The 15883-nt window shown below is 49.0% G+C and overlaps 1 protein-coding gene and 1 pseudogene across 5 annotated transcripts in view; one reads left to right on the plus strand and one right to left on the minus strand.

Moving 5' to 3' along the window:
- ANAPC10 (anaphase promoting complex subunit 10) overlaps nt 1-15883 on the plus strand; it is a 48550-nt gene that overhangs the window by 549 nt on the left and 32118 nt on the right. Inside the window, exons 1-4 of one of the 5 annotated variants that reach the window (XM_055144187.1) lie at nt 26-121; nt 2579-2705; nt 10676-10766; nt 14348-14468. In XM_055144187.1, coding sequence (XP_055000162.1) covers nt 2591-2705; nt 10676-10766; nt 14348-14468 — 327 coding nt within the window. In that variant the 5' untranslated portion in view covers nt 26-121; nt 2579-2590. Of the gene's footprint in view, nt 1-25; nt 122-1526; nt 1680-2578; nt 2706-10675; nt 10767-14347; nt 14469-15883 lie in introns of those variants that run through there. The other 4 variants (XM_055144188.1, XM_055144189.1, XM_055144190.1 and 1 more) reach the window with 4 other exon arrangements.
- Nucleotides 275-2555, minus strand: LOC101546885 (dynein light chain roadblock-type 1-like; annotated as a pseudogene).

Below are 15883 nucleotides of genomic sequence, written 5' to 3' on the forward strand. Positions count from 1 at the left end.
GGCGCCGCCGAGTGACGTCACGGCGCGGCGACGCCCGGCCCGGCGCCGGAGTGGGCGTGGCGCGGAGGCGGCGCGCGGCGGTCCCCGGGAGCCCAGGTGCGGTGCGCCCTGCGGACCGTGAGTAAGTTGCGTCCCGGGCTCGCCGTCCGGCCGCTGGCCACGCTGCCTCCCGGGGTCGCAGGCGCCCGGGGCTCTCGGGGTCGTCCCTGCGCGGGGCGGGGAGGCAGAGGGCCCGGGCTGGCTCCGCGCTGCTCCGCGGCCGACGGGAGCCGGCTGCAGCCGTGGCTCGCGCGGGCCTGACCCGCTCCGCCCTCAGCCCCTGCCCTGGCCGAGTGGCCAGCACGCCGGGCTCCCCCTGCTCCGGGTTGTTTGTCCTGCTGGGGTCCAGGCGGGCACTTGAGGTCTTCCCCGGCACGGTAGCGTCGGCGCGCGCCAGGCGCGGTCGGTGGCAGTTCCGCGTGTGTTTCCGTTTGACCCTGCAGCAGATTGAGCTTGCGAGGATGGTAGCTGGTTTCTTTGCCTCCCCCCACCCTCTATTTTTTTTTTTAAGCACTATCTTATTTTTAGTTAAAGAAAAGCAAATGAACTGAGAGGCAGCAGGATGCAAGGCGTGGGGTTCTCTTAAGTTGTGCTGGGAACGTGAATGAGAGAGGACCGAGGGGTGGGTGATGGCACAGGTGCGCTGGGAGGAGCTGCAGCCTCGCACGGTCAAGGTCTGAGGAGGGTCTGAGTTGATTTCCAAGCGCCAGTCTGTTGACATGATGGACAGGATTCACGGGGTGCATGGAATGAAGGAATGCTGCAGGAAGCCAAGAGATGACTTATTCCGTTAGATTCTGAATCACAACCAGGAACTAAGTATTTATCTGGTGCAACCATACTTTCATTTTTTCTTGGAACAAATGCGAAGGAAAGTGAGGTCGTCCTGGGGGCCAATTTCCTGCACAGTGCTGGAAACATAAGGCTGGCGAACTGCGTGGTGGTGGGGTTGTCCGTGGTGTCTTGATGGGAATGCCATCGGTGTTCACCACAATGAGGCCCTGGCTCCTTCCTGGATCTCAAGTTGTTTTAGTGTCCGGTCCACCTCTGCATGTCAGACCGATGACCTCCACTTCGCCAGCTTCCCGCCCAGTTCCCCGAGTCTTTCTGCTCAGTTGCCTCCCCTTTAGACCTCAGTTTACCTGCTGGTTGGTGGGTGGCAGATACTACAGTTTATGATGCAGCCATCGAGGAAATTCCGAATTCATCAGCATTTAAATCTAGAGCCTCTCTGAAGCTTGATGATCAGGGATGTATGGACTTTAATCAGTATTAAAATGCTTGTGGGGGCGATTCGGAAACAGTTAAGGTCTGGAAAAGGATGTGTCTAGGAGACAGACCGTTGTGCCAGGTTTGTGATACAGTCCATGAAGATACTTACCGGCTGTATCCGCTTTACTTAGATGTATTTCTCCTCACCACACACTTTCACATTGCATGGACTTAACAAGATTAATGGGAGATAAGCTTTTGGTTTGCAAGAGGCCTGTTTTTCACTTGATTGTTGTTGCTGTTTTTGACTTTTGGGGCCACACTAGGTGGAGCTTAGGGCTTACTCTTGGGTTTGTGCTCAGAGATCACTTGTGGCGGGGCTTGAGGGACGAGGATCGGAGATTGGAGCCGAGTCAGCCTCATGCAAGGTGAATGCCTCAACTTCTGGACTCTCTCTCCTGTCCTGGGTTTTTCCTTCTAAATCTTAAAATGTTTTTTTTTTTTTCTATCGTCCATGGTAAGAGCACATACAAACACAATTTATGACAACTAAAAATGAAGAAGAGAGTCTTTCAGTCCGAAGGCCAAATTTTTTTTTTTTGCGTTAACAAATTTAATTTCTGTCTTTGTTTTGTTTTGGGCTTTTTGAGTCACACCTGGTGATGCTCAGGGGTTAGTGCCAGCGCTGCACTCAGGAATTACTCCTGGCTGTGCACGGAGGGACCCTATGGGATGCTGGGGATCGAACCCAGGTCAGGCAAGCTCAAGGCAAATGCCCTCCCCACTATACTAGCACTCCAGCCCCCAAATTTAACTTCTGGATGTATGGATTTGCGTGTAGCATTGGTGAATTATAGAGCAAGTCAGCACCGTGAAAGGAAAAGAGGGAAATGCCAAGAAATGCCCAAGTCTAGGCTAATTAGAGAGGCTGGAGCAAAAACTTAAACTGCCGTTTGCTGACTCTGCTGCATGGGATGCCTTGTAAATCTTAATATTTTTGAGTAACAAAACTGAACTGCCAAGATTTTATTCTTTTATGGTTCATACTCAGTGGTACTGGGAGTGTCAGGATGCTCGAGGCACCTTGGGGGTTTGAAACCGGAGTGCATCATGCAGAACCTGTTCTCAGCTTCAGCCTTTGGAGCTATGTTCTCTCCCAACCCCTATTTCTTAATTACAAAAAGTTCCGCTGCCTGCTTTTGACAGCTGGATGGCTGTCAAGGGTATCCGAGTGACCCATCTTACTTGAGAATTTTACTTTTGTAGAATGATGTTTTGTAGGATGATGCTGATATAATATGCATGTTCTCTTTTTCTGTGTACATAGAATGTTCCAGAAATGACCACCCCAAATAAGACACCTCCTGGTGCTGACCCTAAGCAGCTGGAAAGGACAGGAACAGTGCGGGAAATCGGGTCCCAGGCTGTTTGGTCACTCTCATCCTGCAAACCAGGTAAAAGGAAAACAAGACAAAAAAGCAAAATCACTGTTTACGGTTGCCTTAGCCATTGGACTGTTGGAATGCTTCCAACAGGAGTAAGGTTAGTGGGCTTGTCATGTTTTGCATCCCTTCCAAGAGGCCTACTAGTAGCCACCTGGACTCGGGGGAATAGGACATCTCTTTCCCTCCACTTTCTCTTTGGCGATTCAGCTGTTATTTGGTTAGTGATTTTCTTTGTTGGTGTCTCTGGATGGATAAAATGTGAGTGTTGGTTTCCCCCCTTTAAACACTGTGGCTTACGATGTTGTTCGTGATACATTTGTCACAGGCATTCAATAGTGGAACATCAGTGTGGCCTTCCTTCCACCATTGTCGCCATTTTCCCAGCCATCCCCCAAGCCTGCCTCCGTAGTAGGCACAAAATTATTTTACATTGCTTGTTACAGCTAAATAGCTAATGCATTTATCAAAAAAAAAAAATTACTTAAGGGAAGGAAATTTGTGGAAGTGTTCTATCTCCCCACGGAACTTTAAGTCTTTGCCTGAGGGTTTACAAGCTGTTGCTAGTTGAGTCTTTTGTGTTAATGTTTTTGTTTATTGAGCTTCCTTGGCTTCTGTTACTTCCCCATCTGCTGTCTCCTACTGGGATATTAGTATGTAGAGTTCGGAGGTGTGCATTTTGGAGGTGAGCTGCATTTCGCTGGAGTGAATTCTGAACTCAGAGCCGTATTCTTTGCCCCATGTTGGAAAATTCCACTAGTCCATTTGAGAAGCTCTTTTAATGCTTCTTGCAATATTGGCTTTGTGTCTCTGAATTCCCTAAGCTGTATCCTGTTTGTTTGATGGGGAATCTAGCTGGAGAGAGTCTTCCTGGTGAAGTCTTTGTTTCTTTGTGTTTTTGTCCTGTCTTCTCCCATACTCCTGCAGGGCTCCGGGAATCTCAGTTCATCTTCTGCTGTCTACTGCATGGGCTTTCCTTTAGTTCCTTTTGTAAATTCCTTTGTAAGTTCCTTATAAGTTTCCAATGTAGATTCCTTTTTTGATCTGTTGCTTTCAGTATTCTGTCTTTGGCTGTTTGTGTACCTTGTGTCTCCGAGTTTTCCTAGTTGAGTCATTTTCGCTGGGGCCCTTTGGGCCTCTGAATTCTTGGTGCCTGTGACTCTTATCTCAGGGAAATTCTCAATTTCTATCACTGTTGTTTCTTCATCACATTTGCCTTCCTGTTCTTCAGGGCCTCCCATGATTTTTATACTGTTCCCCTTGAATTCATCCCGTAGTTCTCTGGTATGCTGTTCAGTTATTTTCAGATTGTTTCTTTTTTTTTTTTTTTCTTTTTGGGTCATACCGGCAGTGCACAGGGGTTATTCCTGGCTTTGCACTCAGGAATTACTCCTGGCGGTGCTTGGGGGACCATGTGGGATGCTGGGAATTGAGCCTGGGTTGGCCGCATGCAAGGCAAACGCCCTCCCCGCTGTGCTATCGCTTCAGTCCGTCAAACTGTTTCTTGCCTTCTGCTATTTCCCAGCAGTTTCCTCTCCAGTTTGGAGCTCCCCACTCTTTGACTCAGCGTCTGTTATTCTCCTATGTAGAGCTTTATTGGCTTTTTAAACTATCACTTATCATGTTCTTTTTTTTTTTTTTTTGCTTTTTGGATCACACCCGATGATGCACAGGGGTCACTCCTGGCTCTGAACTCAGGAATCACTCCTGGTGGTGCTCAGGGGACCATATGGGATGCTGGGAATTGACTCGGGTCGGCCGTGTGCAAGGCAAACGCCCTATCCGCTGTGCTATTGCTCCAGCCCCTCATGTTCTTCTTTTCTGTCATTTCTGACTCTAGTAGTTTTTAAATAATTATGACTCTTCTACTTTCTCGTGTTCTGTTGAGTGCCTGTGCAAATGTTTCTTTGGACTCCTTGAACATCCTCATTATGGTGTCACTAAAGACATTACCTGAGGATTTACTGGTGGAGCTTATGTCTTCGGCGATACTGTTTTTGTCCATTGAGCTTGTTGGGCAGAATTCTCCACGTTTCCCCCACTGGCCTCCTGGCATTCTTGTTGTATCTGCAGTGAGTCTTTATGAGTATTATCATGTATTCACTGCATGGTCGCGCCAGCCCCCACAGTGCTGTTAAGAGAAGAATCCTGTTTGGGGATATTTCTGGAGATATTTTGCATCTGTGCTCTGGAGAAATATGTTTTATATCTTGGTTCAATTTCCAAACGTCTTGAGATTTTTCTTTCTGAAACTTTGATCTTGGTGTTAGAGTAATGCTGCCTGGAATGAGTAGGGTCTCGGTGCTTTCTGTCTAGAGGAGAGAACTGTAGAGAACCGGCAGTATTTCCTTTTGAAATATTGGGTAGGGTTCACCAGGAAGCTTAAGTGACTTCTACTTTGTCACTCATTTTTTTATTCAGTTTCTAGAAGAGGTATAGGTCTCTTTAGATGACCTCTTTGTGGGGGTTTTGGAGATTGTGTCTTTCCAAGAATTGGGCCATTTTGTTTGTCTTCAAATTGGTACATACAGAGTTGTTTATGAAACTTTACTATTCACGGATACACAGTAATAGCTGCTTGGTGCCTCTTCCCATGAGCCCTTTTCCCGGCAATGTTATTAATTGTGTTCTCTTCCTTTTTTTCTTTGGTTAATCCACCTTTATTAGAAGCTTAAAGGCTTCTAATAACTTATCTTTTATTTCTATAAAAACCACTTTTATTAGCCTTTTAAAAAAGCTTGCTTATGGTTACATTGCTTTTTCTCTACTTCCTATTTTAAATTCATTGATATCTGCTCTTTATTTTTTGATGTTTCTATTTATTTTGGGTTTCATTTGCATCCCTTTTCCAAGTTTCTCAGATGAAAACTTAGATTATTAATTATAGGTCTCTTCTAGTATACATACTACATGTTAGAAATTTCTATGCTATTTCTTTTAAAAAAAAAAATTAAGTTTTTTTGGTTTGGGGGCCACACCTAGTGATGCTAGTATTACTCGTGGCTCTGCATTCAGGATGACTCCTGGTGCTTGTGGGACTATGTGGGATGCCTGGGTCGGTCATGCGCAGGGCAGATGCCTGCCCCGGTACTGTCTCTCCGGTCCCTATGCCGTTTCATTCTATCTCACAACTTTGATAATTCAGATTTTCTTTCCATTACAAGTATTGAAAAACTTCTCTTGCTTTTTCTTTTTCTTTTTCTTTTTTTAATTTTTTATTGAATCACCATGTGAAAAGTTACAAAGCTTTCAGGCTTAAGTGTCAACTTCTCTTGCGTTTTCACCCTTGGTTGTTTTTGTTGCGCAGACTTCGAATGTTTCGGGAAGTGCTCGGGTCTGCTGCTCAGTGCTTGGGGGACTGTGCGGTGCCCGTACAGGATTTCACCTGGGGCTCCTGTGGGCCCGGCCTGCGTTCCAGCCCGCTGAGCTGTCGCCCTGGCCCCAGGACTGTCTCCCTGAGAAGCTTCTGTATTCTGCCGGATTCTGGATTCTCTGTGTTCTGCTTCTGTGTTCTTCCGTATTGGAACCACTAAGCTCCAGTTGGGTTCCGCTGAGTGATGGCACTGTGTCATTCAACCATATTTCCGTTCTGATTTTCTGTCTGATGCACTGTCCCTCATCAAGTAGACTTGAAAGTCTTCAATTATTGTTGGATTTGTATACTACCACCTGTCCACGTCTTCTTGCAGTTCTATCAGTTTTGCCTTACAAATTTTAACGTTTTGTTGTTTGGTTTCAACACCTTTATAGGGTTGTTACCATCTTTCCATTGCTCTCTCCTGATGATATATGGGAGGCCTGTTGGTGGGTAGTGATTTGTGGGGTGAGCGGACGTGCTATACTGATGACGAGGTTCCCGGTCTTTCTAGTGGGCGGGGGTGGTCCTCTGGCACCACTGCTGGCTCTGCTGGTGCTTGGGGAACCCTCTGTGGTACCAGGGTTGAACAGACCCCGCCCCTCCTGACTGCCTGTCTGGCTCCTGGTCGGTTGCAGCCTCTTAGTGCGCCCTGCATCCCTTTGTGAAGGCGGTGGAGTCGTCCTCTGGTGAGAGAGGCTGGATTTGGTTATTTCCCTTCTCTGGTTTCTGGTGGGTCACTTCAGCCTGATGAATAAACATGAAGCGCATCACAGTTGTCTCTTGCATTTTACTTGATGTGATATTTTTTTAAGTGATTTTTGTTTGGGGGGACACACCCAAGCGATGCTCAGGGCTTGCTCCTGGTCCTGCACTCAGGGCTCCTGAGTGCTGGGGGACCGACCCCAGGAGGTGCTGGTAACCGGTGTCAGCTGCATGTAGGGCAAGCACCCTCCCCGCTGTGCTGTCCCTCTGGCCCTTGGGGTGATCTGGAGCTCTGAATCCTCCAGCGAAATGTCATCTTATGCACCGAACATGCCCGACTATTCTTCGTGAGAATTTCCTCATTCATAACTTCCGTAGACCTCCTATGGTTGGATATTTTTCAATTCAAGTCAGCAGACAGTTGCGGAAATGTGTAACACTGTTAGCCATTAAAAGAGAAAGGAAAAAAAATGTAAAAGAGAAATAAACACATAGTCCTTGCAGTCCAGGGGTTCACAGTTTAGTAGAGGAATTATGGATTTAAGCACATCGTTACTCTCCAGGGCATAGTGATGCCACCTCTGTTAGTGCTCGCTGGCAGATCTTACTCTGAATACTTAACGTATAAAGAAATAGTGGCTTTAATAAAGTCTCCAAAGGTCAGATGGGTTTTCTTTTTAGATAATCTCCTGGATGCTAGAACTGTGTCCTGTTGTGGTTAAAGCATTCAGCAGTGATCCCATATTGCTCTCTGCTGCACGATCTCGCGTGCATCCTAACGAGGAGGACGCACTCAGGGCAGTCAGCTTCTGTGGGTCTGTTCTGCTTCTCCCTGCATGAGCCCAGGCGTGAATCGAGAATCCCAGAAAGTCAGCCACCACGCCCTTGTTGGTGAGGATGGGCAGGCGAGGCCGTGGACAGCGGCGGAGGCCCGGCCCGTGCAGGAGTGTCTCAGAGACGGCGTGGGGTGGGACTGAGCTGCCTGCCCCCGAGCTCTCTGCAGCCCGGACTGGCCAGTTTCCGAGCGACCCCTCTGGGTCCGTTCTGGCTTCCTAAGCAGTCGGGCCGGACTCTCCTGTATTGTGTGGTGCAGATCTGAAAGCTGGGGCGTGAGTCATAGCCCCAAATTTGCAGCCTGAGCAGCCCGTCTGTGGCGAGTGAGGCTGCTGTTCGTCCTGTGCTTCCCGCGGTCACTCTGAGGGCAGCCCACATCCAGACCAGCAGACCTTGCAGCTTGAGCTGCCACAGTGACTGGGTCTTCGCTGGTGCCGGTCTTACTCCCTGAGTCTGTGGTTTGACCTACTTCAGGGGGTTGGTCCCTGTCATGGTAATTCAGATTCAGCCAAGTGCACCAGAGTCTGTGTCACGGGGTCTCCCTGCGTCTGCAAGCTCCTATTCTGCGCCCACCCTAGTGGATTGCCCCGGCCTCCCCACTCCCCAGGGTCAACCTTTGCTTCCTGTAGAGAAGTTTTTCCTGACCAATGCCAAATCTAAGTTAAATTTTCAATGTTGCATTAACTTTTTTTTTTTTTTAATGGAGGAGTTCACATCTCAGTGGTTACTCCTGACTCTGCTCTCCGGAATTACTTGTGGTAGTGCTCAGGGCACCCTGTGGGATATTGGGGATTAAACCTGGGTCAGTTGCATGCAAGGCAAGTGCCCCACTTGCTGTACTATCACTCTGGCCCTATTAATATTTTTTTTAATTTTGTTTTTTTACTGCAGCATGGGTTTTTTGTTTTTTTTTTTGGGTTTTTGAGTCACACCTGGTGATGCTCAGGGGTTACTTCTGGCTCTGCACTCAGGAATCACTCCTGTCGGTGCTCAGAGAACCATATGGGGTGCTGGAAATTGAACCTGGGTTGGCCATGTGCAAGGCAAACGCTCTTCCCACCATCCTATTACTCCGACCCCTGCTGCAACATAGTTAACAGTAGTAGCACTAATGTCGATGGCTTTATAATTTGCATTTAAACTTCTAAACTGAGAAATCCTGGCTTCCAGTCATGATAGGGCTGCTCCCAGGCCCCCAGTCCCTCTCCCCGGGGGTGCGGATGCCTCCAGCACTGTCCCAGGGGCTTCTTCCCCCAGCTGCCACTTCTGTGGGTCACATCTCAGGAGTTGTTCAGCTGCACGTTGTCCGATCCTTCTCTCTGTTTCCTTTCAGTCTGCCCTGGAGCGAGACCTGTGTTTGTCTCTTCCTTGGGCCCGGACCCTCTATTGCATCCAAGCCGCGGCAGGCTGCTCGTTCTCCTCTCTCCTGCAGCCGAGGCGCGTTCCACGGCGTCTCCCTGCTGTGACTGGCCCAGCCTCTCTCTGGCCTTGGGCACTCAGTTGTGTCGTAGCTTGGCTCTTGTGAATAGCATAGCAGTGAATGTCGGTGTATGTGCGAACGTGTACAGCTTTGATGTGCTTCCCCGAAAGGATGCGAGATGGCTGGGAGGCCTGGGAGAAGGTGTCTGTTGTCGCATGTTCTTGGGGAAACGCAAATCAAATTAGCCGGAGGTAGTCCAGCAGTGCGGGCAGTGCCTGGCACCTGCCTGACCTGCTTCTGTTCCCAGCACCACAGGGTCCCCTGAGCACCAAAGGGGGTGTCCCTGGGCGCTCCCAGCACTGAGGTGCCGGAGATGCCTCATACCCCATGGCCCCAGTGACATCAAGTTCTTGCCTTGAATGGCAGGACCAATTGGCCAAGAATTGTTGGTGAGGAGCTGGAGCAATAGCACAGTGGGTAGGGCGTTTGCCTTGCATGTGGCTGACCCGGGTTCGAATCCCAGCATCCCATATGGTCCCCTGCGCACCGCCAGGGGTAATTCCTGAGTGCACGAGCCAGGAATGACCCCTGTGCATTGCTGGGTGTGACCCAAAAAAAAAGAAAAAAAGAATTGTTGGTGAGACCCCGCAGAGCTCATGAGCACTGCTTGGGAGCCCTCGTGTCCCCAGGAAAGATGGGAAACAACCAGTGCTGTCGGGTATGTGGAGAAACGGGACCCGCATTCGCTCTGGAGGGACTCTTGTCTCCTGTTGCCTCGGTGGGAAACGTTACATGTCTTTCTCTTTGCTTTCTTTGCCGCTCGGTCTAGCTTACGAGTCAACTTCTAATATTGGAGAATTCAAGGAAAAAAATAATTTCCTCCTCAGTGCAAAAACTGTTTACTCTTTTCCATATGCAAACTTAAGAATCCAGTCTCAGACCAACGAGAACATATTTGGAGCACATGGAGCAGAGGATTGAGCAATACCCATGGTAGAGCTTTAAACCATAGGAAGCTCAGTCTCGGTCAGTGCAGCAGTATAACACAAGGGGAAGGGAAACTATTTAAAAACATAAAAGAAAAAGTGGGTTGGAATGCCTGTTGACTTTGGAGTAAATCCTAGATGATATTCTTTACTTTCTAAATTTTTGTGTGTTTTTGTTTTGGGACCACACTTGGCTGTGTGGTTAGTCTGACCCTGGCTTCGGGATGACTTCTAGCAGGGCTGAGGGGATGATTATATGGGACAGAGTGGGTCAAACCCAGGTTAGCCCTGCGCAAGGCAGGCGCCTTACCCGCTGTGCTGTCACTCTGACCCCAAGATGACATTCCTTAAAAACTAAGGCCAGTACTGTACACCAGCGTCAGCAATAACACGGTTACAGTGTTTTCTTAGTAATAATAATTTAAAAAAATTGTAAAGCCAAAGATGTCAAGTAACGAGAAAACTTGGTTCTAATAGTATAAACTACTAAGTGTGCGCACGTGGTGTCTCGTGGGAGCTTGGTTAAGAAGGTGGAGGAAGTGTGTCTGTCTGATTGCACAGAGCTGCCCACCCTGCTTATCTTATCTTCCCCGGCAGGTACTCATAGGGATGTCATGTGTCCAATTGAGAGCCCTTTTTTTTTTTTTTTTATGAGAACTTACCGCCTCTTGTGTGTTTTTAGGGTTTGGAGTGGACCAGTTACGAGACGACAATCTAGAAACGTACTGGCAGTCAGATGGCTCCCAGCCTCACTTGGTGAACATCCAGTTCAGGTAACACACTCCTGCGCTTTTCACGCTCTTCTAAGTGGACAGAGAGAACTTTTTCTTTTCTTTTTTTTTAAATTTTTTTTATTAATTAGTGAGTCACCATGAGGGTACAGTAACAGATTTGCACATTGTCATACTTGTGTTTCCCTCATGCAATGTTCGAGCACCCCTCCCTCTACCAGTGTCCATTCTCCACCACCAGTGAACCCAGTATCCCTCCCACCGCCCAATCCCACCCCCGCTCCCCCCGGCCCCCCCCACCTCTGTGGCAGGGCATTCCCTTTTGTTCTCTCCCTCAGAGAAAACTTTTTCTAATTGCGCTAAGTTTTAATTATGCCAAGACACAGATAAAGGGTAATGAAATGCACCAGGCCTTAGTAGGAGCTATGAGATTATTTTTCAGAAAACTTGATTGTGTGAGTGTTTCGTGTTTACTCTGTGTTCTGTTCTTTATGGCACCTTAACAGAATTGCCTTTGATAATTCTCAAATGTATCTTTCCATATTGCTTGCTTCAGAAAATGGTTCTTTGCGTGTGCTCTGTACTCAGTGCTGGAGGGAGGATAGGCTCATTTCACTCATCAGATTTATGTTTCCACTCGGAAAAATGGTGGCTTTTTGTTTTTTGTTTTTTCTAATTAGGAATCTTTAAAGACATTTTCAGCTTTGAGATGCTCAGTTCTTAACAGAAAAAGAGCTGGCCACAGGCAGTTCATAGGCAGTAGGATTTAGCACTTTGTTATTGTGGGCTTGGGACAATATTGGGTGCTAGGGATTGAACCAAGTCAGCTATGTACAGCATCCTTCCTGCTGTAGCACTGTAGCACTGTCGTCCCGTTGTTCATCGATTTGCTCGAGCAGGCAACAGCAACGTCTCCATTGTGAGACTTGCTGTTACTGTTTTTGGCATATTGACTACACCCTGGGGAGCTTGCCAGGCTCTGCTGTGTGGGAGGGATACTCTCGGTACCTTGCCACCTACCTGCTGTACTATTTTAAATTTCTGAAATTTCTGCACATTATCCTTTTTTTTTTTTTTCCTTTTTGGGTCACACCCAGCGATGCTCAGGGGTTACTCCTGGCTTTGCACTCAGGAATTACTCCTGGCGGTGCTTGGGGGACCATATGGGATGCCGGGGATCGAACCCGGGTCCGCCGCGTGCAAGGCAAACGCCCTACTCGCTGTGCTATCACTCCAACCCTCTGCACATTATCTTAAATGTGATTTTGGTTGTAATTTCTTTTTTGTTTTGGGGCCACACCCAGCTCTGCTCAGGGCTTATATATACCTGACTATGTAGGGTTCACTCTTGGTGGTGTCTGGGGACGTCATGTGGTCCCAGGGATCAGGTTTGAGTCAGCTGCTTGCAAGGCAAGTGCCTAAATCCTTGCATTATCTCTCCTGCCCCTGCTTGTCACTTTTACTTTGGCTCCATACACACATACACACACACACACACAATGACATACACGTATATATGCCATTTACAAGCCCTGCACACTGCGGGGTGTGGCTCCCCCATTCCCAACTCCCATCCCCACTCCCACATTTAAAAACTAAAGTTAAAAATCACGCGGTGGGGAAGATCGCAGAGGCGGGTGGGGAAGGCGGTCTCTGCGCTTCTCGAGGAAGAAGCTGGCAGCCGGGCGGCGTTGGGGCAGCCCCGCGTGTCAGTATCGGCACGCGCCCCTTCTCCACTGTCAGCTGGTACTCCGACCAGCATGCTCCCGCTTTGCAGAGGAGGAGAACGGACACGCCGCACATTTTGCTTTTTAATTATCTTGGTTAAATATTTAAAACTGAATTAATGTTGGCTCGTGAGGTTATCTCGTTCTCAGGTGTACGGATTTGTAAGTCAGGCTTTTTAGTCTGTGGCCTTATGTCTGTCCCTGGAATCCCAGGTGCCCGCCCATCGCCACACTCCATCCTGGTACCAGTCTCTGCCAGCCGCACTGGCCCCCGTGGGTCTGGGAACCATCGCTTTGTTCTTCAGGTTTCTGGATGCCTGTTTTTGTTGCTTTGCTCTGTTTCTTTGCGTGAGTGGAACCAGACCGGGTTCGCCTGTCTCCCGCTGACGTTCCTGCAGCCCCGTGGGCGGCTCTGTGGCTCACCCATGCTGTGTCCAGCCCGGGTCCTCTCTCTCTGCTCCTCTGCTGATGGACGTGTCGATTGCTTCTGTGCCTTGTTAATAATGTTTCTGTGAACCCAAGGAGGGGTGCAGTATCTTTCTTGAGTGTTTCGATGTCTTCTGATTACTAGAGAGTGGGAATGCTGGTGGGTAGTTATCTTCTTCTGGCTTGTCTTCTTGGCCATACGTTTGGCCACGTGGCTGGCGTAGCTGGAAGGGAAGCTGTGAATTCCAGCTTTCCAGCTCGAGACTGTGAAGCTAGAGCAGAGAAGAAGGGCTGACTGGGAGGCATCAGGAGTATTTGCCACCAACGGCGTCTGGTACAGTTCCTTGGTTTCCGAATTGGTGGAGAGATTATTCACAAGTCAGCAGGTGGAGACCGTAAAGCGCCCCCTAAAGCTGGCACCTCGGGCGTTTGGGAAAGGGCCTCACCTCTGCAGCCGCGTGTTTCCCAGCCTCCCGGCCCGAGAGCTGCACAGACTTGCCCGCCCAGGGTAGAATGAGAGGGGCCAGGTAGCGCCTTGGGGAGGAGCCAGCCCTCGCTGCTGCCCGCTGTTCTCAGCGGCAGGGGAGTGCGGGGAGGTGGGGGATGCTGGTCTCAGAATGGGGCCTTCAGCACAGGGCCTCGCCCACGGCGAGCAGCCGGGTAAGAGCCCAGGACACAGGCACCGTTGAAGGGACCGGAAGCGCCTGTACCTTCCTGGAGACAGGGACCCGGGACTGTGGAATAGATGAAGGCCAGCTGCCCGACAGGGGACGGCAGGGGCTGAGACCACGTGTGGCAGCCCGAGCCTGCACATCTGCCAGGGCCCGTGGCGTTGGTTTTTTGTTGTGTTTAACCTCTCCCTCCCTCCCTCCCTCGCTCCCTCGCTCCCTCCCTCCCTCCCTCCCTCCCTCCCTCCCTCCCCCCCTCCCTTTCTTCCTTTCTTCCTTCCTAAAAGATCAGTCGAGTGGAGGGGACCCTAGTTCCTCTGTCACAGGGCAGGGGAGTGAATGGGACCATAGGTTTCTGGTAATCTTCCCAGCCCAGGGAAATGCTCAGGGGGCTAGAGCCTGGGGCCTGCATGCAGGAGGCGCCGAGTTGGGTCCCCAGTACGGTGTGGTCCCTGAGCACCATCGTTTGTGACCCCCTAAATAACAAATTGAGTGTCGACTGTAAAAATGAATTTTGCGTCCAGTCCAGAGAGTTGACACTTGTTATTGATGGTCTTTTACGGGGTGGGGTGAGGGGGTTCTCCGGCCTGCAGTGCTTACGGGCTGTTTCTGGCTCTGCTCATCAGTGGCCCCGGGTGTATCCAAGGTCTGTCTGGCATGTTATTTTCCTCATTATTAAAATAAAAGGAACCGGAAATCACTGGTGCAGAGATACATCTCACCACACTGAGATCAGGAGGTGTGTTGAAGTCTTTTTCCCCACATAAATATGGACATGTTGTTTGTACCTCTTTGCTTTTAGGAGAAAAACAACTGTGAAGACCTTGTGCATCTATGCAGACTATAAATCAGACGAAAGCTATACTCCCAGCAAGATCTCGGTTCGAGTGGGGAATAATTTTCACAACCTTCAAGAGATCCGGGTATGTCGTAGTCTTTTTAAGTCGTGTAATCTATAATTCCTGCTTCTGTAGGTATTGGCCCGCGTGCCTGGGACGTCCTGCCCCCGAGGGAGCATTTCTCCCTGCCAGGGAATCACTGATTTCTAGTGGCCACTAAGATCGGTTAGGGGAGGCGGTTCTGAGGGAGCTGAGACAACACCTGTGATTTTTGAAGACTTCCGGTGTCTTGTGGCCTGAAGGCTCTCTCCCTTTCCGTTTTGGGTTCACTCCTGGTAGTGCTGGGGGAGCCGTGTGGGGCCAGGGATTGGACCCAGACCGCCTGCATACTAAGCCTCTGCTCCAGCACTGTAGGTCTTGATATGCATGAGGACCCGATTTCTACATTTATGTTTCTTTCTCCGAGTTGGTACTACGATACTTGATTCAAATTATATAAACCTGCCTTGTTTTGTCATTAAGTATAGCATTCTCATCTTAAGAAATTTGCTTACGTATTGACACAGAAGAGTAAGGGCATTTGTCCATGTGTTTATTTTGTTGTTTTTTTATCTTTTTTTTTTTTTTTTTTTAACCTTTGGTTTTGGACTGGAGCGATAGCACAGCGGGTAGGGTATTTGCCTTGCACTCGGCCGACCTGGGTTCGATTCCTCCATCCCTCTCGGAGAGCCCAGCAAGCTCCCGAGAGTATTGCGCCCGCACGGCAGAGCCTGGCAAGCTATCCGTGGCATATTTTATATGCCAAAAACAGTAACAACAAGTCTCACAATGGAGACATTACTGATGCCTGCTTGAGCAAATCGATGAACAATGGGATGACAGTGCTGCAGGGCTACCTTTGGTTTTGGGGTCGCGCGCGCAGCGATGCACAGGGGTTACTCCTGGCTCTGCACTCAGGAGTCACTCCTGGCAGTGCTCGGGGGACCATATAGGATGCCAGGGATGGAACTCGGTGTCGGCTTCATGCAAGGCAAACACCCTTCCCGCTGTATCACGTCAGCCCCATCATCTTTCAAGATTAAGTTTGTGTTTTTGAGATGATTACCTGGCCTCGATGGTTATTTTCTTTTTCTTCATTTTTTGACTCACACCTGGTCTTGGTCAGGAGCTACTTCAGGGTCTGTTCTCGGGGGTCGCTGCCAGTTGGTGTTCAGGGGAGCAGGCGGTGTCAGAGGTTGAATTCGGCCTTCTACATTCTGAGAAGCATGTACACAGCTGTCCCTCACGGAACCTTTTAGAGAACGACCCTGTTCACTTTTGTAACTGTTTGCTTTTGAAAAATATCTTCGGTAAGTTAGTATTTTTAGTTTAAAAACATTTATTATTCCAACAGACCATACTTCCCATACTTGAGTAAATTCATAATTCAGTTTCTCATTTTGTAATTTCTTTCACTGTAGTGCTTTTTCTCACCCATGTTATTTAACCTGTTTTTGTTT

The sequence above is a fragment of the Sorex araneus genome, chromosome 7 (genome assembly GCF_027595985.1).
Source record: "Sorex araneus isolate mSorAra2 chromosome 7, mSorAra2.pri, whole genome shotgun sequence".
Taxonomy (NCBI): Eukaryota; Metazoa; Chordata; class Mammalia; order Eulipotyphla; family Soricidae; genus Sorex; species Sorex araneus.